The sequence below is a fragment of the Diorhabda sublineata genome, chromosome 3 (genome assembly GCF_026230105.1).
Source record: "Diorhabda sublineata isolate icDioSubl1.1 chromosome 3, icDioSubl1.1, whole genome shotgun sequence".
Taxonomy (NCBI): domain Eukaryota; kingdom Metazoa; phylum Arthropoda; class Insecta; order Coleoptera; family Chrysomelidae; genus Diorhabda; species Diorhabda sublineata.
In genome coordinates, this window is record NC_079476.1 from 37,782,714 (window position 1) to 37,809,907 (window position 27,194).

General features: G+C 30.1%; 2 protein-coding genes and 1 long non-coding RNA gene across 5 annotated transcripts; 1 reads left to right on the forward strand and 2 right to left on the reverse strand.

The window, feature by feature from the left end:
• Positions 1–646: 646 nt before the first annotated feature.
• LOC130441606 (repressor of RNA polymerase III transcription MAF1 homolog) lies at positions 647–10,113 on the reverse strand. The gene is made up of 4 exons (XM_056775354.1): positions 9,224–10,113; positions 8,579–8,856; positions 7,173–7,248; positions 647–6,297 (listed from the first exon to the last, which is right to left on the reverse strand). The coding sequence occupies exons 1-3, from the start codon at positions 9,563–9,565 to the stop codon at positions 7,182–7,184; spliced, it is 687 nt and encodes a 228-aa protein (XP_056631332.1). The 5' UTR covers positions 9,566–10,113; the 3' UTR covers positions 647–6,297; positions 7,173–7,181.
• Positions 10,114–10,375: 262 nt separating this feature from the next.
• LOC130441046 (uncharacterized) lies at positions 10,376–14,306 on the forward strand. 2 transcript variants are annotated; one of them, XR_008909583.1, is made up of 2 exons: positions 10,376–10,486; positions 11,301–14,306. It is a non-coding gene; the product is annotated as an uncharacterized LOC130441046 (long non-coding RNA). The 2 variants fall into 2 exon arrangements; XR_008909582.1 differs by lacking the exon at positions 10,376–10,486 and adding an exon at positions 10,879–11,248 and having other exon boundaries at positions 11,301–13,506.
• LOC130441042 (coiled-coil and C2 domain-containing protein 1-like) lies at positions 11,862–27,179 on the reverse strand. Of its 2 annotated transcripts, XM_056774524.1 has the most exons (12): positions 26,798–27,179; positions 25,493–25,760; positions 24,785–25,400; positions 24,383–24,669; positions 24,171–24,320; positions 23,867–24,104; positions 19,225–19,392; positions 17,888–18,107; positions 17,606–17,757; positions 14,959–15,030; positions 14,054–14,144; positions 11,862–13,993 (listed from the first exon to the last, which is right to left on the reverse strand). In XM_056774524.1, the coding sequence occupies exons 1-12, from the start codon at positions 26,852–26,854 to the stop codon at positions 13,874–13,876; spliced, it is 2,439 nt and encodes an 812-aa protein (XP_056630502.1). In that variant the 5' UTR covers positions 26,855–27,179; the 3' UTR covers positions 11,862–13,873. The 2 variants fall into 2 exon arrangements, with proteins under 2 accessions (XP_056630502.1, XP_056630503.1); XM_056774525.1 differs by lacking the exon at positions 14,959–15,030.
• Between the last annotated feature and the right edge of the window lie 15 nt (positions 27,180–27,194).

A 27,194-nucleotide genomic window follows, 5' to 3' on the forward strand; every position in this document is an offset into this window, starting at 1 on the left:
TGGAAGGCACTAAGGGGGCTGAGTCCCAAGTAGTAGGCAAAATTACTAATTTGATCATTCATTTTAAAAGCAGTTTTTGATTCGTAGCAAAAAACTAGAAAGCAGAAGCCTTCAATGTCAATGTTCGAGTATATTATATTTTATCGAGATAGTACTTGTCAATTTTAATATATCAAGATAAAAACTTCATTTTTGATCTAATTAATTCAAAAGGTGTTTCATGAAACAATTTTCATAAACCCGAAGAAATACAAGGATTAGATGATTTGGCAAAAACTACCATAACTTGGCCTCAGTACCTTTCTATTAGAGAAATTATCTTATTTTCACAGTTCTTTAAAAATAAACAAAAGAAACGGTTTTTAAACAAAAATTGTGATAATTTGATTCGATAATATACAGTGTGATTACTAAAATTGGAAATATACACAGTGCTAATATGGACGATCATAGATACTGATAGAAATAATTATGACTGGAAGTTAAATCAATAGAAATAGGACAAAGGGTGGTCGGGTGAGGATGCAAGTAGTATCAACGCAAGATCCGATCCACGCCGGAAAGCGTTAAAATTCATTTTAACGAAATATCTTATGGTTTTCATCGAGTAACTCCTGGAAAGGTTTGTGGAAAATTAAAGTAATCATGTTTCTTATTATTTATTTTCACCAGATCTTAAAACTATTAACTACATATTGCAACCGTTGTACTATCGGTTTGTTAATATTATTAAACTATCTTTTAACAACTTTCATGGGAGGGTGACTTATGAAAAAATATTATTTCCTCACTTTGGTTTTCTTCGAAGTCACCATTAATAAATTGCAAATTTATTTCACAACTGAAAGTTGTTAAGTATAGTCAAATGTAAAATCTATTTGTAATGTTATGAATGAGATCAAATCACCCATGTACCAGTTAATAAGTCTTCGATAACTAAACTAACCAATAATTAATACTCGACCAATACATAAGGAATCAGTTGACATAATTTTTTTTAAACTAATCCAATTTATGGAATAAAATTGTTTGGAAAGTATTTTTTTCTCAACCGATCAGAGTGGAATTGATGTGGGTAATTCTCATGAAATCTTGAAACTCCTGTCCTAGATGTTGTTTTTTTCAAACGAATATCATTATAGCTATAAAATTTGGGATTGTACGGGCATTTGTGAGTATGTATGTATAGTTTTGAACTATGACTAGTCTATTGTAAATAGAAAGAAACTTTAAAAATTTCTCTCAATTTAGAATCATAAGTCATTAAATACTTGTCTAATGTGAATACCATATTTGTCCCATGAAAAATAATCATGCCCTCACAGTATTACCAACAGTCGATAAGTAAATATATTTTTGAGGACTTTGCTGGTACTTGTATTAGTTTTTAACAGTTGGTAGTACGGTTACTTGTTCGGAATGGCGAATTGACTTCAAGTTTATTTAGAGTAATAGTTGGAAGAAGATTTCATTGTAAATTTTTGAACATTTTATTCAACCATTCCATCACAGTGAAGAACAAAAAAGGTAATTATATTATTTCAATTTTGATGGCATAGTTAAGTATGTTTTTAGAGGTAAAAAGGTTTAGGTTTTTTTAGGTTATGATTCGTTTTATCATTCTCTCATTTTGAATAAAAGTGAGGGGATGTTGTAGAAACCACATGTGGTACCATAATGTAACCTTTGTAGGTGAAGAATTTGTTCTAATCCATGATATTTAGGACAAAATTGGATATAATAATATAAAATTACTCCTAAAAAGGAAAGCTGTAGCTTAACATGTAATAAATCCTGACTTGAACTATTTAAGGACGATATATGTGGTAGGGTAAGAGCCTTACTGCTTCAACCTGGAAGCCTAAATGTGCTTTTATTAACGCTGAAACAAATGTGTGATCAGATAAATGAAGTGATTAGAAAACTAATTTTACATAAGCCCCGAATATGTGAAGAGTAAGGAACTATTGAATTTTTTTAAAAATTTGACAAACCTCAAAAATATATTGAAGGCATATCAAAATATTTTTTGGCTTCAATAAATTTGCAGCTAATTTGTATTTATAAGTACTGATCCCAAAAACAAAATAGCTCACGAAAAATACCAGATCGTATTTTTTCCTTACATAAATTATTATAGTTTTCGATGAAACTATATTACAAATATGATAAACAATAATTTCGAAAAATTATCTTAAAAAATAATTTTATTCCATAATTTACTATATCTAATAGATAATGATAAAAAGGTACTTATAATAATGAGACTGGCTCTATTACTCCTCATTTCTGTAAACTAATCGGTAAAGTAATAGTCTTCCTTCGTAAATAAAAAGTACCACATCTCATGATGGAATTTATACAGAAACAAACTCACAGTAATGTTTCTAATAACACAAAATTCCTTTTTAAGAAGAGATGTGTATTGAAGCTAAATAAATATGGATGAAATCGTAATAGAACGTCTAACAGCATCAGTCTTAAATTTAATACACACCTCAATATTATAAGATCTTGTATAAGTTAAAGTTACTAGGTGTCATGAAAAAAATATATATAGATATATAGAAATATATAATTCAGTATGTCTCATACTCCAATGTATTGAGGCAAACAGTTGATCTTTGTAGTGCAAAAAAGTGAATAAAGGACGAGGAGCAATAAGAATAATCCTCACCCTAAAAAATAGATAAAAATGTGTAAAAAGTGTAGTTAATATATTACGAGGAGATACTAGAACGTCTTCGAAATGGTGTAGGAAAAAAAATGGTCAACGACTTTGTTTTTCATCATAACACAGGCGAAAAATCGAGAAAAGTCGGACTAAACTCTAAATTGAAAGTCAATTAATTAAAATTGCTCTCATTTTTTTTCTATTCTTCAATGACTTCTCTCTATAAACGCGGCCCTATTTTTTTTCCGACTATTTTATAAAAACTATTTTCAATTATTGTATATATAAAATGGATTGCCTTCCCGGAGGTGAGAATGTGTTTTTTTTATTTGTGTTTTAATTTATTTTTTTATTAGTTGTCTATGTATGGAGATAAAGTGAATGATCATGTTAGATCTTGGCTCAAAGTTGCATTTCTAAGTGAATATGCACTTTTTACAATATTCTTATGCGAATAGGTAAATGGCAAGTAAGATCCCCAAAGGATAAGGAGACTGTAGCTGCCGAAAAACTACGTATCCAAAACGAAATCTGGCAGAAGCTGGGATTGCACGTTGATAAACCAAGGCAGGGTGGAGGTACATCTACAGATGGAGAGACCGCTCCACTTTTTTTCAAAATGAAGATGTAGTTGCCGAAATAACAGGAGTAAGCCTAAGCCTAATTAAAAGATTGCATACTATACTACCATGTGGTTACATTAATGCAGAAAATTTTTAAAAAAATTTGTCTCAAAACTGTGGCAATATATGTGATGAACTATCCATGGTATCAAATGCCTACAACCTTACATATTGAGTGAAGATGCTCAAGAAAACCGAAACAAAGATATCCGAAAATACAGGCAGCAGTTCTCTAGGAAGTTTACCAGAACCCTAACTATGCAAGACACATACCAAAGGCTTGTGGTTTCCTCGGATCCATATATTACTGGGCTGAGGAAATTGCTTCCTAGAAAAACAGGATTACTATCACAAGAAGTTTTAAACCTTTTAGAAAATCTTGATATTGGAATTGAATAATTTTTGCAATAATTTTTTTCCATTACTTTAAAGGTTTTTTCATTAAGATATTTAGCTCCTAATGGAAAAATCACAGGGAAAAGCATCTCTTGAAAGGTTATATTTTAATTATCTTATATATTCCAAAAAAAAAAATGTGTAAAAACAAGTTATTTTCTTGTATTTATTTTCACAAAAAACTTTTTAAAATAAAAAAAAAATATATTATTTTTCAAACATTTTGTCATAACTTTATTATATATATACATATACTATTTTTTATGAATTGATTACTTATAGGTTTTGTCCGACTTTTCTTAATGTTTCGCCTGTGTGCGCCGTGCTTTAATCCGAGGGGTTTTGGTCACTAAAAGTCTGCTTCCACTTTAATCACCAGATTTAGAACCATGGCTCTCGAAAATATAAATTGGCAATATTGATACTGAGAAGGTCAAAACTTTTAAATACTATTATAAACCGTATTTTTTACCACACCTTGTATAATGTTAAAATAAAATTAAAGCTGTTACCAGTCAGTCGGTACTTATAATAAAATAAAGTTCCTAAGTGGAGCAGTTAAAAATACAAATTTTCTTGATTATGATAAAAGATTCCAGACTCACATTGCACACATTTCGTGATTAACCCTTATAAATGTCTATAATTACTAAATTGGAAAAAACACAGATGCACAGGTATTAAAAATTGCTTGTCTGAGTTGTATTGAATTTGATATGTTCAGTTTTTTTGATAATTTGTACATAAAGTGTGGAATAGCGAAAAGAAATAGATGCAGTATGACTATTTTCATTTTCAAAAATCTTTTAATCCTCATTCTGGTAAAAATAAATTCACAGGATCCACAATATATGCTACAACAAACTAAAACCCAAGGTTAGTTCTTCATTTTAACGTAAGTATCAATCATGTGAAAGTTTTCTACTCCTATTAGTCCGGTCAAATTAGAACGAAAAATAAGATTGAATCTACATAAATTCCACCAAGCTGGAAATCAGTGATGTTTAAGATATAATTAAAAATAAATATTGACTATTGATATTGATATTAAATTTGATAAACACAATTGTTGTTGGTGAAGATGTAGATATACTCATATTACTCACTGTTACATGAAGAAAATTCCAGAGCATTCTTTAACATAAAACGCAATAGGATTAAATTTCGCAAACATTAGTCAGCACTTATTTTATTATAAATAAGATTATTGTAAATAACTTTTTAATGAATATAGTTCATTCAATGAATTTTGTTAGTTCGCTCCTGATATTCATTCATAACAATTGTAATATTTTTGTGTAAAATAAATGTATTAAAATATTTTTCGAGTACCGAAAAATATAATCCTCGAACCCCTTTTTGATAAAACGCCAAAAACTCATTTTTTTGACCTTGGACCTTGAATAAAATTTTTTCCATACAGGGGAATGATGAGGAACTTTCAAATGTTATTTTTAACAATTTTACTGATTTTCAGCTTGGTGGGAATTTATGTAACTTCGAATGTCTAAATTGACCGAACTAAACTTATTCTATTACACTTCAATAGAAATGAACTACAGATCATAATTGTTAACAGATCTAAGACTTCATTTATTGAAACGGAATAATTACTTCATCCATTCCGTTACTGTTTTGCACTGTATGTAGTTATTGAACCAAATTTAAAAGTTATGTTTAATTGAAAGGGCTTAAAATAATTTAGTAAGCTCTAAACATGAATCAAACTGGATCACAAATTAATTAATCAAAAACCAAATAGTTTTTGATGGAAGTTTTTTGCAAACTGGTGAAATTTATTTATATAATAACTATAGATAAGTTTTATTTTTGGTATTTGAATATAATTCAGGTCTAAAAAGTGAGAAGTGAGCAGAATCAAATGAATTTTACTAAAGATTTTGTTAATAATCAATTCATTTTCTCCTATATACCCTTTAAAAGAAATATTGCTAGTTTCCGAAATCATTTGAAATTTTTTGCTAATGGATTTGTCTAGAATTACTGTAACTGAATCTAATATCAAAATAAAAACACGAAATTGACCATTTTTTTGAGTAAAATATGGTAAAATTGATTTTCGCTCACTCTATTAATATTTTTAATCACATTTAGGATAATCTGGAATTTATTTCCAGTGCATTTTGATTTTATTATAAGAATTGCTAACAGAGCCAGCAACCAAATTCAATCTCGTAGTATTTTTCTTTTAAATCCAGTTATTTTGAATTTTATAAAGTTACTTTTATTATTTTAAAAATTGTCAAAGAAAATTTGTCATATTTTAACAGTTTCACAAACAGAATACACAAATTTTGACTAATAATTCATTAATTTCAAATTCTGCATCGTCATTCTATCCATTAAATGATTAAAAGTAATTAACATTCCATTAATTAGGTATAATTGTTAAAAAAACCTATTATTTTTGATAGTACTCTAAAACTACCGACTTAACAATAAATTTTAATACATAATTTGTACTTTTGCTCTCACCAAAAGATTTTTATTAAATTATAATGCTCACAATGTTTTAAAAATATTGTGCTGGTTCATCCTAAGGGGCTCTTGTTCAACAAATCATTGAATGATTTCGAAAATCATCTGAAAAAAATATGAAAAAAAAATTAAAATACAAATTCTAAGCATCTTAAAATTGATAAAATAGGAAAAACAATATTATGTGATTTGTGGACGAATTAAATAATTGGTGGTGGAATTTTTTTTATAATTATTGTGAAGGGGACACAGTCGTCTAACGGTACTGGAGATGAATTAATGTAGTTGGAACTATAAAAGAAATTGTGGGTGGCTCCACATATTGAATAACCATTTTGGAATATCACAAAAATAAATAGAAGGCAATTCGGACCGTATAAAGTGATATATTTTTCAAAGTGATTTTTACAAAATTGAAATTAGTGTTGTAATTGTGATTCAATGAAGTTTTAAGTGTTAATTAATGATCAAGGAGGATCCACATTCAAAGTCATACAGTGACTGAATATAAATTAAAAATAAAATGTACTTTTTTTAATAAAATGGTTAGCTTAATGTTTTACAAAATGCCTAAAAGTAAAAAAAGGGGGAATTCTTGTTAATTTTGAAGCAATGTTTATGTTTTCAACAAACAAGCATCATGAGAAATGGAGAAACTGTTAACCTATGAAATAAATAAATTGAAGAATCAAAAATGCTAATGCAAGTTAACCATGAAAATATTACACTTACAGATTATGTTCACCAGAAGTTCCCAAGTTTTTTTTCCTTGTAAACCACTTTCAAAATTATTATTACTAGTTTTAGTTGATACATTTACACTATATTTCCAACTCATCAAATATAAGATCCAACTATGGAAATTCAAATACACTTTTGTTGTAGAGTTTCCCGAGGACCCCTGGGGGTGTGCCTGAACCCCTTTGGGAATCACCAATGTACACCATACAAACAAACAGAAAAATATATGCAATACTTACTGTTCAATTCTAATACGTTTCATCTTCATCCATGATGAAATCACTTCCGAAGCCAGAATCTATAGTATATCTTGGGCTGAAAGTGGAAACATATAAATAAGAATTATATAAAGTATTGCAACAATTTTTACAAGGCAAAGAATTATTTAAAGTCTTTAGACAACCCACTTACAATCTATCAGTGTAAATTTCAATAGACCATTGCATTAAATTATTTTATTCTTTTCGCTGTAATTAAAAAATTAGTGGAGATTTGGCTTGAATCTGTTAATTTTTCATTTACATTAACGATATAAGGTAAGATATTGTGAATTTTTATAAATGTACACAAAAGACAAAAAAATATGATTATTAAAATGATATTTTTGAGTTCCTATCAGATAAACTATTGGTTTATTCAAAAATTCAAAATTGTTTGAGTGGAATCAAGTATTTCAGTTAATTTTCTTGTGATTTTGTTGCTTGTATTCAAAGTACCATGTTGTTAAAATAATAAGAACTGTATTGTGTTTATATAAAGTTGTAATGATAGAATAAGTCTTCACAACTACCCTGACCAAAATAGATCCCCTCCTATATCTAAGGGTGGGAGATGCAACGTCCCCTTGTTCCATATTACAAGAATTTTGTACAGATTTTATTAACTTTTGATCAAAATTTACAGAGGTAATTGAGATAGATGAAGTTTTTTTATTTGTATTACTACATTTTGTAGAATATTTTTCAACATTTTATAATTATGTATAGAGTGATACGGGTGTCCCCCAAGTCAAATCATAATGACATATATTGTATTATCATATTAATAATTTACTTTCAAAAAAATTTTGGTGGATAATATCAAACTTGTTGAAGTATCTCTTGTAACATAAGTATTTGAAAATTAAAAAGTTATATACCCAAGGTGGATGATCCTGTTCTTTTACCAGAAACTTCTACCCACCCTATTTCAAAGTAATATATTGCATTATAATAAAAACATTGGAAAAGGAATATCACCAAGAATAATCTTCTGCTACCCTTTGGAAGACATAAGCTACATTTGCATTCAACATAACAGAAACATAATTAATATTCTTATTGTGAAAGCTTTGTTTATGAAACCATGAAAATAAATTTCATTTAAATTCAACTACCATCACAAAGGCAACTTTCTATTCTACTCAATGCATCAACACTGAATCACCTTACATATTTATAGTTAAGTAACTGACCTCCAAATCATTAAAGTAGAAATAAACAAATATTAGCAAGTCATTACAAAACATGTCTAATATATATAATATAGAATAATTTGCCAATTTATTGTTTTTTTTTTAATGATAAAGTAATATATTTTAGTAAACAGTTGAGATTTATCTATTTAAATTATGATATTTTATGCATGGAAGAATCAGAAAACTTACTTGATAGCTCTACAAGTGAAAAACACAATTCGCTTCAATTTCCTATTGTAGAAGAAATAATTAAAACTCCATAAACATCCATCTTCCCCAAATGGATCAGAAATAAGATCAGGATTATATGAATAAATATCACAATTCTCTAAAGAGATCTCATCATCAATAGCAGACCACATAGATGGTCCCAAGAGGCGGTAATGATCTCCCGCAGTTGCAGCTAAATTTGTATCAATGGCATTTGTCACCCATTGTTTAGACGGTTCTTTGCTGAATTCATGACTCTGAAAAAAATATGCTCAGTTCTTATATTGCAGAGCACTGCTTTTAGAAGCCACTTCAGATGAAATTATTGTATTTAGAATACAAGAAAACTCATATGATCTGAATGTTTGGTTTATAATTTTATAGTTAGTCAAAGGTTTAAATGAGGTCACTGCTTTCCCTCCTTTTGCTAAGTGAAGTCAGCTTCAGCCTGGCAATTTTCATAAAGGTTTGTAATTTTCAGCAGTGTCTGCTAACTCACTAGGGAATGTAGTACAAAATGTTTTAAAAAAGAAAATTTGCAACATAATAATCAAAGATCAGTTGAAGCTCCATGGTCATGCAAAAAAAATTTTTTATGTAGAACAATAATGTGCAAATATTTACCTTGACATCCATAAAATCATAATCTGGAAATGCAGCATTAAGTGTGGCTATCAAATAAAATAATGTTTTACGACTGATAGTATCACACAAAGGACCTTCTTCATCTCCAGAAGTGCTTCGACTGTATTGAGAGAATCCAGGGGAAACCCCCTGGGGAGGAGAAAGAGCCTGAAGATCACTGGGGTTTACTCCTTCAGGATTGAATCTCTTATACAAGGCTTTATCTGTACCTGCCATTTTGCAGGAATAGCTTTCTATACGACCAATGATTTTGCTGTCACCTGTTTGGATGGAAAGAGCATTGTTGATTGCTTCAAATCTAGTACTTTCAAGAAGCTTCATATTGTAGAATGGATTAGATATGAAAAAATTCACTTGTAACCTTTCAAAATTTATTGTCTTAACGGTATGCAGGCACTATTATTAAAAAAGTTCTTAAACATTGCTGTAGGGTGTATGAATATTCCTTTTCTTTTGGAGTGAAGGAGACTAACCGTCGGTATAAATGTACGCCTCACTGATCGTTTGCTCAACAAATAATCTGGGCACATTACAAACTTTTTGAACAAAATATTAACCACTTTTCAAGTAGTTTTAAAGTTTTAGTTCTAATCGGTGGAACACAAACAAATTTCTATAATCAAAAATAGGACGAGTCCACTATTATTCACTGTATAAATAACAAATACAATTTTTCACGTATAGCTACTGTTCAGAGAACTCAAAGTCATTAACCATTTTCACAATTTAAAGTAATACACAAATTTCTAAAATATTTTCCTACAAACACTAATTTGGAGTGAATATAACGGGAATATATCAACAGAATCTTCGCTTGAACACAAAGGAATACAAACAACTTCAAACTCAGATTGACATTTGCTGTCATTGACGAAAATAACCATGCTACGTTGCCAAGTCTTTAAAAAAATCTAGTCGGTATATGCAATAGGTTTGCAGAGTACATTATAAAATACGTTTAACAAAACGTTAAAAATAAGTTCATGTCAGAATTATTATATAGAACAAAGTTGGGTTAAATTAATAATTCGCAATAATAAAAAAAATTAAGGGTGTTGAGCGTGTAACTTCAGCATAGTTCTGAATATCAAGATTATATATGAATTAACGGCATCAATGTATAATTAATACATTAAAGTCGAACCTTGTTTACATTAACTACCAGATCGACTATCTTTGGATTATAACAAGAAATAAAACTTTAAAAAGCATTTTTTTTTGGCAAGCTGTTCATTTTACAAGGTGAAGTAAATTACAGCCTTGAATCGTTTGCAAAATATTTCGTTATTTTTAGATACAACTTTTGTTTATTTATAATTGCTCAATATATATAAAAATCACCTGATATTTTTATAACATAGCATTTAGTAACTTTTGAGTATTTCCTTTCATTATTATCATCAGCTGTTTAAGAATAAACATATATAAATGTAAATTATATCAAAAAATGGTTTTATTATTTCAAATAAAATTATGCTAGTGTTTTGAACTTATTAAAATAAAAATACGGATGCGGAAAAAACAGATCACGTGATATTTCGTTACTTGTTTTCAAGTTTACAGATAAGTTATCAGTTTTACGTATACAACAAAAAAAGTTGATAAGAAAATTAGTCACTAATAAAAATAATAAATACAAAAGTCGGAATGTTTTTTTTCGTTCAACTCATGAAATATTTTGAAAATACGTACAAGAGGCGTGTACAATGCTAAAAATAAGTGCATCGGTCAACGTACCAAAGCTGTTTAATATATTTTTCAATGTGATAACAAAATAAACGCCTCTGGAGGGCTTGAATTTGCAATACTTTCATGCGTTGAAAATAAACAGTTGTGTTGATAATAATAAAAATTTATCGTTATTTACATTGAAAATAGAATATTTTTACAAAGTATTGTAGGCTGCAATAGTAATTCAAGGTCCTGGAGAATAATTATGTGGAAGATAATTATTTATATTTGATAGTCTGCTATTTTCTTACTTCTTGAGACATTATTTTAACTGTGAAATTACAACGGGGTTATGAAGCCTTCTTCTAAACTGTCTTACTTTCAGGAAAACTTTTGGGGAAGCAAAAATTAAAAGAAGACAATTTAGCGGTTGCCCAGGGCGTCATAGGGCTGAATGGCAATTATAGAATAAAATAGGGCGGCATAAGGAACGCAAAGGTGATACCACAAAAAATGTCAACAAATGTTGTCGAAACAAATCTATCTACTTCCTGGAGAAAAATTTAAGTTACAATTTTAAATTCTAGTATTTCCTAGTGAATGATGTAGAAAAACTAGTTTCAACGCCGAGGGTATTAGTCAATGCTAGTTTTAACTAGTGAAAACAAGTTTTAACAGGAGGGGTTCGTGAAAACTAATATTCCCTTGTCAAAACTAGAATGAACTGTAAACGGATTTTAAGTACCATGATGGTAGTATATGAGTAACTGCTCGGTTCAGCAAGTAACGTTCTCGAACGCTATACCGAAGGGCACTTACTAAATCGCTTAAAACTTTTAAGCAAATAGGAATTTTGATTTTAAATTTTGAATCTTTATTATTGAATAGTTTTACAAGCGAATCACGTAAAAAATTTAAGCCTCCACATGTATTCCCCCCCCCCCTTAATAAAACACTAAATTAATATTTCCATACTTTATTTACGAATAATAATATAATTAACAATTGTGATAAAATGCTATATTTTCTAACACTAATTACATAACTTTTGCCTGATGGGTGGCAAAAAAAATGGGTTAAAGCATAGCTAACGTTCATTGAAGCACATAATAATAAATATTCATAACTACTGGTTTCATAATCCCACCCTAACTAGTACTTCAACTAAATGTTCTTTTAAATTGAAGAGCCCTTTAATTTAGTTGTTAAAGTAGTCCCATAATCGATTTGTAACGGTAACGGTCTTTCAATTAAAGGTTAAACGGAGGTTGACAATACTCTAACCTTTTCCAATATGTTTCGTTAGAAAAATAAAACAAAATGAAACGTAGAAGTGAGTGTTATTTTGTCGCTAACATTTCTTTTGACTTATTTAAGTTATTAAATTCCATTTTTAATTTCCATTATCCTATCCAATGTTTATTTTTAAGTCCACGTCCCTTGTTCTCATAATAAAATTATTATATAAATTTTCGGTGTTTGTATTCACGTTTTCCAATTTTGTCTAGAGGTATCTCTGAATGCGATATCCATCGTCATCCGCTAAAAGATGTCTTCCAAAGTGCCTTTCTTCAAACTCCCTTCTCAAAGCACTGTTATTGAATATTTATCGGAATCTGGCTAAAGAGCTACTATGTTCGAACCGAAGCCAAGCATTGGATGCAGTTTGTACCTTTTTATATTTGTCGATACATTGTATTCGCATGAGCTGGAAGTAGCACGATATCTAGTCATTGTGTCATCAACCTTTTATTTTCTAAAACTTATTAGAAAAACGCCTGGGTCAGCTTAGAATTCAAACATGCATTTGAAGTTTGCCGCTAAAGGAGACTTTATAATGTGCTAAAGTGCAACATTTTTGACTTTACCTTAATGTTCAAGTTAAAAGAACATTTAGGTTAAATGGAAATTATGAAGAACGTGACTTTGAATTTGAAAATTCCTTCAAATATATTAAAAAAACAAGACCTAAAGAATATGTCCTAAAATGGATTTTTAAAAATTCGCATTATCTTCGGATATGCAGTAGATTTTGTGACCTAGCGTCTAAGCAGTTTTCCTCAAAACTACTTTTTTTGAAATGGTTGACATGATATCTCAAGTTCTACTCGACCGATTTCCTTTGGTGGAAATTCTTATGCGTCTGCCTCAATTTGGAGAATTTTTAAAAAATTCCAAAAGGTCAAAAAATTGATATTTCATGTCGAAGCCGTTTTGTGATACTTTTTGCTAAGGTCAATGCGATAGCGACATCTTTACAGATTAAGTATTTTTCAATTTTTTTTTTTATTCTAGACCACTACAAAGGGTGGAATCATATCAATCAGAGTGCATCGTTTTTTTTAGCCACCCAATTTACCGGTATGTAATTTATTAAAATTCTGATTTTTATACAGTTGAACATCGTAAATCCGGACTTCTAAAACGCGGAATATCTAAAATCCGGACTGATTCGTTCGTAACGTAGTTTTTAGCTTCTGTATTTGACACTTGATTGCGACACCATAAATAACGATAGCATGAAGAAATTGTTTATGTATTTGATTTGTTTATTATTATTATCATTATTTTATAAATGTATTTTTGTGCAGTATTAAACGCGATTTTATTATATTTTATGCATACCTCTCCCTCTGTTTACATTATTATGTAATGTTGCAAATGATTTCCTGTTAGCGCGATAGATGGCGCCACCCTAAATGTATTCAAATATGAAAAATCTAAAATCCGGAACCAATACTTTTCCAAGGATTCCAGATTTACGATGGACTGTATAAAAAAATGGACAGTAAAAATTTTTTTCAGGTTAGTTTCTAGATCAGAATACCCATTTGAACAGTTTTTGTCACAAAATATTTCGATTTATCCATTATTGTGATGTAAAAATATCTCAAAACGATAAATATTATAAAGCTGTAATTGCCACAATGAACGAATACATTTTATGGCAGTGTTGGTTCAACCGTCAACGACTAACCATTTTTCTTGAATTTGTTCGACTTGTTGAGTTTGGATCGGCGTTCTCAACCTCGCTTGGATTTCCAATTTACCTCCTACCTTTTTTCTACCTTCCAAAAGCTACAAATTAAAAAATTATATACATTTATCTATTATTACAAATTTTAAAATGGTACTTACATCGAACGTATCATGAATTTCACATTGTGTTTCCAACTGTTGTAATTTAACATTAACAGTTCCTATTAGAACGTCGCTCCTGAAGAACCCTCTGAAAATATGACACAGATTATTATTTAGTTCAGAAAAAATTTTATATGTGTGTATTCTGATCGCCTAAAATTGATTGCTGCTCTATCAAAATGTGAAAACAGATTTGTTTTAATTGTAAAAAAGGGCAAAAGTTTCTGAAATACAATAATCTCTTACAACAGTAGTTAGTATTGATTCACAGGGACAACTACACCCTTTTAACATATTTTTATAACAATTTTAACATTTCACGTGGTTAATGTGGACGAATTGATTAATTGACCAAACACAAACTTTTTATTTACATTATTTTCAGTTAATATTGTTATATCAAAGACTTATGCACTACTCAGAGCCGGTATCATACACCTATTAAGGATACAAAGTATCAAATAGATTAGGCTCAGTTCACATAACGCACTGTGTCGCAAGTATCCTAGAAATCAATGAAGGCGTTTTTGGTAATCCTAGTTTAGCGATGCTATCGTGCAGGGTCTTAGACAGGGGTTGCTGACATAATAACTGGGATCCACCACGATGTCAAGTCTGGTATTCGTCACCTGTCTATCGGTCATAATTGACTTACCAAAGTAAAGTCATTCGCGAGCACCTCCTGCGGCTGGTACTTGTAGTAAAGTGTATGTGTATTGAGAATTGATTGAACCGGTGCAGATAGTCAGTATTATCTAATACACTACAAAACAAATTTCATACAGATACATTCATTAACTCTTGTATATCAATTAACATGAAAATCCTGTTCTCTTATGATAATAAACATTAAACAGTTGACGTTATTGTAACAAATTACAAAATTTTCTTGATATACCTACAAAAAACACGGCAATCCTCCTAAAAACGTACAGCAGCCTGGACAGGATACGGGAGAACCACAGCAGCTACATCTAATTCCAATAAACGTCAAATTGCGTTAGTAATCACTCAGTTAAATCAAGTTTATTAGAACTAATTAACAGTAACCAGTTACGAATGAAAAAATTGTAAGAATAGCTTAAAATTTATAATAGCCCGAGACACAGCTACTCTTCTCTATATGTTGATCCGTTACCTTATAATTTTTAAAAAAATTATTTTCCTTTTATTAAAAACAAATATGGAAATTGATTCTATTTTTTAGAAACTGTATTACAACATTGGACATTTTATTTGTGTCATTCGTTGTAATATTTTGCTGTTCTAATTTTTTGATTACGGTGTCAATCAAAGCTAAAAATACAATAGAATCAACCTTAGATGAAGCACAGTGGAATCTTTAAAGTTGGAAGTGTTCATGATCACATTTTCAAGACCAAATAGATATTAAAAAAAATATATTTATATAAATAAATTGGTTACTGTATATATGAACTTGATTAACTGGACTTTTTTTATTCCAGCACATAATTTTTTTTCTCATATTATAAAAACTTTATGTTGAAGCTAAAAAATGATGTACACTTTCGAGTTATTTTTGTATAGATCAATAATTAATACTTTACAAGGATAAATTGTTCAACTAAGGGAAAAAAAATTTCTAGTGACACCTGTTTAGTAAACAGATGCAATAATTTACCAAAATCTAATTTTCTTCAGACAACTTAGTGTTTTTTATAATCTATAGTGTATATAAGGTTATTTTGTCAAGTCTATTTTGTTTTTTAACCCCTTTTAAGCTAATTTTTTTCATTACGTTTTATTTCTCGCCTCCAATTAATTTATTTTTATCTAAATCTGTCTAATTCTTTCAAATACTTCCGCAATATTTTTATTACTTGTAATGTCCCCATTCTTGTCTTTAGCATTTAGTATTAACACCCTGACATGATTTAATCATAATTATAATATTGTAATTAACAAGGAAAAACATAGGACATGCCTCAGGATTAAATACCAAACCAGTTTAGATTTGTGAAAAAAATTCACCTCAATATTGATCTTCAGAAGTGAGATCAAAACACCATACGAGAAATGAACAGAAACGCCATCAAATGGTACACGAATAGCTCTAAAACAGCAGACGGAACATTACAGGGACCTAGAACCGAACAATCTGAAAGTCTAGACAACACTTCAAGCAGAAATATCAACATCATCAACTGTCCGATAACCAAGTAATTACAGCTCTAATTTCATAAAATCCAAACTAGTGTGGGAATGCCTGGACAAGATAAATGAACTAAGAAAGAAACATTCTGGAACACACTGGAAATAATTGAGAGACTCGATAAAGTAGGGACAGACAAACCCTTCATAGGACTTGAAACCTTCTGTGGTATCAGCTATAGAATAATAGAAAAAGCATTGGAAAAGAAGATAGATAGAATTGGTAGAATACACATGGGCTAGGACAGCCAAATACTCTCCCGGGAAACTATAACTGGAGAAGATCTACTGAATGTATTAGTCCAAGTATGTACAACCTACTAAGAGGAGTCCTTTTGGAACACTTTCACCTATAGACTAAACAGATAATGCAAATTCTGCCTCTAGATTCTCTCAAAGTGTGAGACACTCCAGAGCACTACACCTGGGAATGTATTTCAGTTTATTAAGTTTCTATTTGAGCCTACCATGAAAAACTTTATCAAAGTTTTTTATTATCCTGTGTACTTGGTCTATGGTGGAGTAGTTTGTGATGTGAAGGTATTAGTTTTCTTTCTTCAAGTATAGGGCTTAATCTTTTTATTAGTATTCTCTCGAATAGCTTTGGTAATAGCGGTATTGGTCTGTATGAAGATACTACGTTTGGTGGTTTACCTAGTTTGGAAATCATTATGACTTCAGGCTACTCTCTACAATGTAGGTGTAGCTTTCTTTGGTAAATGTTTTAGTATTTCCCCTGTGATTAATTCACAGCCAGGAACTTTCTTCAGGTTGATATTTACTTTAATCATTGTGGATATTTCATTTGGGGTAGTATAAGTTATTGGGAATGTATGAAATAAAAGATAAAGATTTCTGGTAGCTATAGCAATCCCATATTCTTAACTTTCAATGAAGAAAGCTAGAATTGAAATTCGGTAAATTTGATAAAAACTGTTATCATTGACGTTATTATTGATTATAATTTCTCCAGGTTAGATTAAAAAAGATTAAAAAATATATTCTATCGGTATTGGAAGCAGGAGCATTTCAGGTTAAATGAAAAGAAAGGTACATCAATAGAAGGTGTTTATTCATGAATAACTAAAATGGAGTAAGCTTTGAACTCCAAAAGAAATGGGGTAAATATATCAGCTGTAAACTCTGGGATAAGTATTGCAGAAAAAAGAAGAAACAATAGATACTTTGGGTAACGGGGTACATGGAACCCCAACTCTGATATTATTGATTCCAATTTATAGCCAAATGTTAAAATTAAAAACTGTCACCAAGTGTACATAATTTTATCTCACAAATGGCAAGAATTTGTTTTAGTGGAAAGTTAAAAATAATAATCATCCAAAGGCCTACATGCTAATTATTTTTTATTGAGCTCACCCTTTGGAATATACTTCGAATTTTATACTGTGTCTTTTAAAAACCCTCTGACATTGCCTTGAATTCCTTTGTATTGGTATAACAAAAGTTTTCCCATATTCCGGATTATTCGTATTTTTAATAGTAGATGTTCTATCACTAAAAGGAGTTTCCTAAAAAATTGGGAAAATTATTAGATAAAAATAAAATTTACGTTTTGTATAATTATTTATCAAGAAAATTTAGAAACATAAACATATGAAAAGTTCTAAGAAATTAAAGAAATTATTTATTAATACATACCTGTGGATATGGAAATTCCATCTTAACATAAGTATCTACATCTTTATCTGTGGATATATTAAGTCCTCTGTGTATACAGATTTCGATATCATTATCGCTTATGTCTGTGAAAACTTTAACAATAGCAAATTCTTTACTTTCATAATGGAATTTAGGAATCCTGCCTTCTTTCTTCGCTGCTCTAATCACATCTAAATCCTTTGCTACATTCAAACCAAACCTAAATATAAATTCAAAAATTTAAACGCAATTTACACCTAAACAGTATTGAAACATATTTTGTGGAACATCAGAATTTCATTTCAAAACTGTTGAACCAAATTCTCAGTCCTCTATTTGGATTCCCTATTTTCCTCTAATTTTATTAGCATTGGAACAAGAGTTATAAGTGAGATACTAAAAATATTAATTGAATTAAAACTATTTTGGACAGAACAAGAAAATTGAATTAGAAATCAACAACCAAACGGATATTAAATACTTGTATGTATGGATGTTGGGGTATCGTATACACTGAAGCCCAAAGGATCTATAGTGTCCCTCTTGCTTGATACTATACTGGAGAACCCAGTGTTTACAGCTGATCTGGTAATCTCAATCCTTTTAAAAAGTCTGGGACATGGGATAGCTGTAGTTTTACCAGAGATCTTCGTCTTCTATTTCATATGCTTCCATATGTAGAGCTCTGGAGTTCCGTAATGTTTCACACTTCGATATTAAATACTTAAAGAGTTCAATTCAAAACCTGTTATGACCTGCCAGGATAAGAGCTGACACCAGAAAATTTAAAACATAGGTAGAATTTGTGAACGTTAGAAGTAGAAAACAAGAATCAAACCAATGAATGAATAGGGTGATGGGTCAAAGTGTCCCAAAAATTGCCCGAAACAAGATACAAGGCAGCTGAAGAAGTGTAAGAAAAAGATTGAATTTATAAGGTGTTCAAAATAAATAAAATTACTTTTTTACCAGGTTACAACTGCTCAACCTCATTCAATACAACCCTTTCCCACCTTTTCCCTTCATTTGGAGAATATCCCAAAGGCACAATCGTCTCGGTTCCATTCCCATCACATCTTTTTACTACGTTTTAGTTTAAGGGGGTTACCAATAATCCTCTTTAATATTTCCATCATTTACCAGAATGGTTGAGAACAGGTGCACTAATTAAATTAATGCAACGTGCATGATAAATAGTAAAGCTCCAAGCTGCCTGTAGGGGAAGAAGAAGGATTGATGAAGGGAAAGGATATCATTGTTGGCCAGTTTTATCCACCACTTTCCTTTATTATACAACTTATTACTAAATGTTTTTAATTGTTTTTATAGAAATTTACCTTTCGAATCTATTCATTCCTGCAATGTCGCCAATTGCTTTGTTATGATCTCTAGTTGTAAGGCACATTTTTAGTTGTTTTTGCAGTTGAATTTCTAATCTGGCGAAAAGATCACTATCTTCAACTGCAACTGTTTCATCATTTTCTGTCGTTATAGCAATATTATATCTGCAATACATAGAATATTTATGATATGATTAGATAATTTCACAAGAACAAATAAAAAAATAGAAAAAATTCCGGATGAAGAAAATTTGGTTAAGATAATAAAAAAAGCAAGAGTACGACGGTTGGGACTTATATAGAGTTGAATTAGAAGCTGAGGTATGAATGATAAAAGAGTGGACACAAGATAGGAGAATAAGATGGTAAGATGAGGTGGAGATGGACTTGGGAAGAATGGGGATGATAAAATGTGAACAAATGGCTATGGATAGGCAGAATTACAGAGGGTTAGTAAACAAGCTAAAGGTATAAGACGATGGGAAATAAGCCTTCCTCAAAAAGGGTTCCCTAAAGATCTACATGAGACATTTTACAATTATACATATATTTGTTGAAATATAAATAAATAAAATACCATTCTTGACTCATCTCTCTTATCTTTATTTTTGAAAGGGGATGTTTGTGTTACAAAAAGGGTAGATAATGAGGTTATATTTAATTGGAATAATATGATCATACATTTATATTTGAACCTTAAATGGTTAGGTATATTTTCCAAATTAAACCTTATATGGTCTAGAATTTTGTAATTGAATTCTAAATGGTCAAATATGTCCAAAATCAAATCTGATATGGTTCAGAATTTTGTAATTGAATTCTAAATGGTCAAATATGTCCAAAATCAAACCTGATATGGTTCAGAATTTTGTAATTGAATTTTAAATGGTCAAATATGTCCAAAACCAAATCTTATATGGTTCAGAATTTTGTAATTGAATTCTAAATGGTCAAATATGTCCAAAATCAAACCTGATATGGTTCAGAATTTTGTAATTGAATTTTAAATGGTCAAATATGTCCAAAACCAAATCTTATATGGTTCAGAATTTTGTAATTGAATTCTAAATGGTCAAATATGTCCAAAATCAAACCTGATATGGTTCAGAATTTTGTAATTGAATTCTAAATGGTCAAATATGTCCAAAATCAAACCTGATATGGTTCAGAATTTTGTAATTGAATTTTAAATGGTCAAATATGTCCAAAACCAAATCTTATATGGTTCAGAATTTTGTAATTGAATTCTAAATGGTCAAATATGTCCAAAATCAAACCTGATATGGTTCAGAATTTTGTAATTGAATTTTAAATGGTCAAATATGTCCAAAATCAAACCTGATATGGTTCAGAATTTTGTAATTGAATTTTAAATGGTCAAATATGTCCAAAACCAAATCTTATATGGTTCAGAATTTTGTAATTGAATTCTAAATGGTCAAATATGTCCAAAATCAAACCTGATATGGTTCAGAATTTTGTAATTGAATTCTAAATGGTCAAATATGTCCAAAATCAAACCTGATATGGTTCAGAATTTTGTAATTGAATTTTAAATGGTCAAATATGTCCAAAACCAAATCTTATATGGTTCAGAATTTTGTAATTGAATTCTAAATGGTCAAATATGTCCAAAATCAAACCTGATATGGTTCAGAATTTTGTAATTGAATTCTAAATGGTCAAATATGTCCAAAATCAAACCTGATATGGTTCAGAATTTTGTAATTGAATTTTAAATGGTCAAATATGTCCAAAACCAAATCTTATATGGTTCAGAATTTTGTAATTGAATTCTAAATGGTCAAATATGTCCAAAATCAAACCTGATATGGTTCAGAATTTTGTAATTGAATTTTAAATGGTCAAATATGTCCAAAACCAAATCTTATATGGTTCAGAATTTTGTAATTGAATTCTAAATGGTCAAATATGTCCAAAATCAAACCTGATATGGTTCAGAATTTTGTAATTGAATTCTAAATGGTCAAATATGTCCAAAATCAAACCTGATATGGTTCAGAATTTTGTAATTGAATTTTAAATGGTCAAATATGTCCAAAACCAAATCTTATATGGTTCAGAATTTTGTAATTGAATTCTAAATGGTCAAATATGTCCAAAATCAAACCTGATATGGTTCAGAATTTTGTAATTGAATTTTAAATGGTCAAATATGTCCAAAATCAAACCTGATATGGTTCAGAATTTTGTAATTGAATTTTAAATGGTCAAATATGTCCAAAACCAAATCTTATATGGTTCAGAATTTTGTAATTGAATTCTAAATGGTCAAATATGTCCAAAATCAAACCTGATATGGTTCAGAATTTTGTAATTGAATTCTAAATGGTCAAATATGTCCAAAATCAAACCTGATATGGTTCAGAATTTTGTAATTGAATTTTAAATGGTCAAATATGTCCAAAACCAAATCTTATATGGTTCAGAATTTTGTAATTGAATTCTAAATGGTCAAATATGTCCAAAATCAAACCTGATATGGTTCAGAATTTTGTAATTGAATTCTAAATGGTCAAATATGTCCAAAATCAAACCTGATATGGTTCAGAATTTTGTAATTGAATTCTAAATGGTCAAATATGTCCAAAACCAAATCTTATATGTGTCAGAATTTTGTAATTGAATTCTAAATGGTCAAATATGTCCAAAACCAAATCTTATATGGTTCAGAATTTTGTAATTGAATTCTAAATGGTCAAATATGTCCAAAATCAAAACCTTATATAGTGCAGAATTTTATAACTGAGCTCTAAATGGTCGAATATGTTCAAAACTATACTTTAAATGATATCGAATTTTGTATTTAAACCCTAAACGGTCGAATATGTTCAAAATTGGACCTTATATGGTTCAGAATTTTGTAATTGAACCTTGAATGGTTAAATGTTCTGAAAGTAAATAAGAATTAACAAAAAACATGGGTTCATTATGTTCAATATAGTATCCACTGTATATGGTTAATAATTACCTATATTCCGTTAAAAATAAATTTGGTATCATTGTATTTTAAACGATTTTAGAGGTCTTTTTATATTCATAATTGTTATAATCATTATTATTTGTTATATTGAGTGAACCAATCCAGGTTTAAAAATATATTTTTTCTGTTAAAGGCCCTCAATTCTCAAGATGGCCGTTTTAAATAAAAATATAATTTCATTTATATGAAAACTAGAAACATTATATGTAGATAACCTTATCACTGATAAGGTGAGGGCTGGAATACTAATAAACACTCTTATCTTTATTTTTGAAAGGGGTTGTTTGTTGTAAAAAGAGTAAATAATGAGATTAAATAACAGAATAAAACTGAAGTAATATGAATATTCATCTAAAAACAGCATTCTTGTAAACAAGGTCGATTTCTACATTAGTAATAAGTGGTGAGTTTTAAGAAATTTGTTTTTTTTGTTCAATAGTCAAATTATGGTTTTGTCCATAATGAAAACTTTTGTACATTTCAATATTTTGTATATATGATAAAAAATTTTTTTATTGTTTTTTAAAAAGTTTCGAAATACAAATAAATTACACAGAATACGATACAGAGCTTGAATAGTAGTTTCATAAAACTTTGAATAGAAGAATATACAGAGTCTGTTCGGAACTTGATCCTTCTTTCGATCTTTAGGGAGCCCTTTTCGAAGACTTATCCCCTCACATTGTTTGATAACCCTTTCTATTTCTGCCTATTCATAGCCATTTTTTTACTGTTTCTCAGCCCTATTCCCTCCAAAGTAATTACCACTTGATCTTGACATCTATTCTCCTCTTCCACCTTGTACCCACTCTACCATCATTCTTATCCCAGCTCTTCGTATATGTCCCAACTATCTTATTCTTATTTTTTTATTATTTCAACCAAATTTTCTCCATCCAGAATTTTTTTATTTCCTTTTTTGTTCTTCCTCTTTATACCTCATTGATTTTCATAATAAATTTCAATTTATCGTGGCAAGATATTTTAATACATACAGGATCTGTTCTGAAAGTATTAGAACTGGTTTTTTCCTGAACTAACAAGAGGTGCTTGCACGATTAGAGAAGTGGAATATTGGAAAGAAAATCTTCAGTCAGCTTCCTGCCTTTAAAGAGAGTAGATCGATCATCATGGAGAATCATTGAGCATTTACTAGAGCAGCAATACGTGATCAAATTTTGTGTAAAACGGACAAAGAGACTCACGACATGATTAAGGAGGCCTACGATGATACTGTCATAGCTAGATCGGATGTTTTAGAATGTTCTGAGAAGGTAGGTAAAGAGTGGAAGACGACGACAGCTCTGAACGCCTTTGGACTAGCAAGACTAACGAAAATGTGTGGCGAGTGAAAAATTATTATATAGTGACCATTAGATGAGTTTATGAGATCGTGAAAGAAGATTTAGCTACGAGGGAAGTGTTAGACTTTTATTTATTCCCGAGAATACAAATGACGCTCAACGTGAAGCATTCACATTCAATAGAAGCGGTCCAACAGGCCGTGACCCAGGAGCTTTATAGCATTCCAAACGTGAAGCTCCTGGAGATAATTAAAAAAATGAGTTCTACTACCTTCAGAACAGAATTGCATTTCCAGGTCCGTAACTATCATAAACCATATATTTTACTTACTCATTGTCCAACTGTGACTTAGCATCTGGAGATACTGGGATTGATGACCAATCTACAGGAAGTCCTGCTATCGACGCCTCAATCAATTTATCAAATCCTTTTGCTTGTCTCAAGAATTCCTTAGCTTGTGATATTTCGCCTCTCTTTTTCGCATCTAATGCAGCTAGTTTGAATTGTTTTTGTTTGGCTATTAGAATTTTCATTTGTTTATCAGCTTCTGTCTGTTTATGCACTGTCACTACACAAAAATTATTGTTTTTTTTTTACAAAAATATGTAGTGATTATTAATAAAGTAAGTCTTACCTCCGGTTTTACCGCTAGGACTAGGTGCACTTGATTTACTGTTTTCTCCACTAGCACTAGGAACTGGAGCAGGTCTACTTGGTTGTGCAGGTGAAGGATCGGCAGCAGGTTGCGGTGCAGACTGTTGTAAACCAGGAATCGGTGCAAAACCTGGAAAAACACATATGTAAACATTTTAATAAAATATAATTTTAGTGATTTTCAACAATTACCTGGAGGAGTTGGTAGTTCTTCGTAAGCAAAACTTTTTCCAGCCTTATTCGCTTTAATTGCTTGCTCAAACTGTTTTATAATTCTCCCATATCTTCGAACTTTACTTGAATTATTTTCTTCTTTTGCTTTTGCTTCTTGCTGTTGATAAATTGCCAACCTTTGTTGTAGAGCTTCAAGAACAGTAGTAGCTGTTATAAGACTTGGTGTAGGTTCGGCTACAGCTGCAACAGCAGGTGAAGGTTCCGCTACAGCTACAGCAGGTGTATTATCATCTGTTGAGTTTGAGCTAAAAATGAGAATTTTATGCTCATGCATCTCCGTATAGCAGGCACCACTCGAACTACTTGAGTAATAGGGTTTACCCTCTTGTGCTTGCTTTTTATATAAAAAAAATGTTATACCTGTTTTGTTGAACTTCATTTTCTTGAACTCGCGGTTCTGGAACACTGGTTTCATCCGGCGGGCCAGGCATATTTGATAAATCTATAGGTTGGCCGTTTTTAAGGGCTGTAATAACAGCGTCAAACTGTTTAGCTCGTTTTAATAATAGAACTGCTTTTTGAGCATTTCCTGAATGTTTAGCTTTGAGTGCAGCCACTTTGTATTCTTTCTGTCGTTCTAAAAGGGCATTTAATGTGCCAGGATCATAACTAGGAGTTTCTGCAGGAGATTCTTGATCAAGTGGTTCTGAAGGGGAAGATATTTCTGAAGGCGGTGTAGATGGTTTTGGATGACTAGGGGTTGAAGTATGAGGATAAATATCTGGAGGAACGCTTTCATCATTTAAATCTATTGGTTTTCCTAGTTGTGCCTGTTTAATAAGGTCTTTTAAAGTTTTTATAGCTCTACTGTATCTTTTTGCTTTCATTGTTTCCCCTGATTCTTTTGCTTTGGTTTCACAAATTTCATAATTCTTCAGCCTCCCTGTAAGAATATCAATGGTTCCAGAGCTACTGGCACTTGGTTCTTCTTCATGAGATGAAGGGGAATCTTCTACAGGTTCTTCTTCAGCTCCACCTAAAAAAAAATTTTTGAAATCAATTATTTAAATTGAAGCTTCCAAAAAAATTCTAATATATGAATATTTATTTTAATACTAGATAACATACCACTAATTGCATTTAATTCGCTAAGCAAATCTGGATCATTTTCATCTATAGATTCATCATCATCTTCATCAACTTCATCTTTTAATGAATTAGAAATCATTGAATCCAATTCTTTTTGAGGAATTATTTTTCTAGGAGGCCTTTTTGGTTGTTTAGCTGGTCCACCTCCGGCTAATGCTGCAAGTTCAGCTTCCAAGTCTTCATCATCATCATCATCTTCATTGTTTAAACCAGTATCAAAATCAGTAGGTATATCGAACAGTCCATACTACAAAATAAAAATGTTTATCTACAACCGTTTTATAATGTACCAATTATATGACTATTTGCTCGTCTGTAATAATACTCATTAATCATTGCTTTCAGATACTAGCTATAATATTGTTGTGACACAAAAAATCGGTTTTTAAAATCTCATCATGTAAACCACTAAATATTTTCAAATCAGTTCAGTACACATAAAAAAATTTTTTCAAAAAGTTAATTTTCCTATACAGGATTCGAACTCGGGACCTGCAGTTGTAAGGCATTGAGCTTCTACATTGAGTGACTGAGTCATATATCTATTTCTTAACATAACATGTTTTGAAAGAATTATTGTCAACATTATTGTTTTTGTGTGTAGATTTCTCAGGGTTGTGTTAAAAAACCAACCAAAGATGGATATAGTAAATGGAAATTATTTTTCTCCAACAAAGATTAGAGAAGCTGCCTCATCAAATTTATTGCCGGAAAAATCAAGGAAAGTACATAATATACCTATGAATCTTCTTTGAATTGGCAAAAAAGAAAATAAAACCACTCCATTCTCATCAAGCTATACATTTAGAAAATAATAAAAAATTAGAAGCCTTATTAAAATGGGAAGCAAGTGATAATATTTTCTAGCGAAGATATCAATAGCTTCTGATTATAAATACATAGCAATAAAGGTAAGATATTAAGAAAATCTAGTTATTTTATTACATTCTGTAATGTCCGGTTTAATAATGGGGGTAATAGGTGCATGTAGAAGTCATGAATTTTAACTAAAATATTTAGTAGTCGTCGATAAAATATAGTATTCTACTCGCGTATAATGAGTTATTAGTCACTCGGTGAAACTTCACCTCATGAATAATAACCTTATACACTCGTGGATAATATACTAATATCATGTATATTGCCTACATTATTCATTCGTTTAATATAATTATACATTGCCATAAAAATAATTTGAAGGTTATTTTAATAAGTAAATATTTTCAAATTAGAAAATTGATAAAATGAGGTAATTTATAAAAATATATTTAAGTTATTACTTACTTGTGATAAAGACTTTCCGGTATGGTTTCTTTTGGAATTTTCTGTTTTTCTAGGCATTATAAATATTGTTTATCAGGTTTTTTTCTATTAATAAACTTTCTCAATAGTTTAGTTCTACTTATTTTCTTATCTTTACATCTCTTGTTGACTCATCTTTGTAACTGCATCAAACTGTCATTGTCGTTTGTATAAATAAACGATGTCAGTTGTTATTTATTGTCAGTTAAAAATCTAAATTTTATCTAATTAATTTTCACATATTTTAATTAATTCAGTTTTTCTATACTCCAAAATTTTTAAAAACAGTGTTTGTAATATTTAAAAAAAAATTTATAAATCGTAATTGCGTTGACAACGTTGGTTTCGTTTTGCCCCACAACTAGAAACGAATACGTCA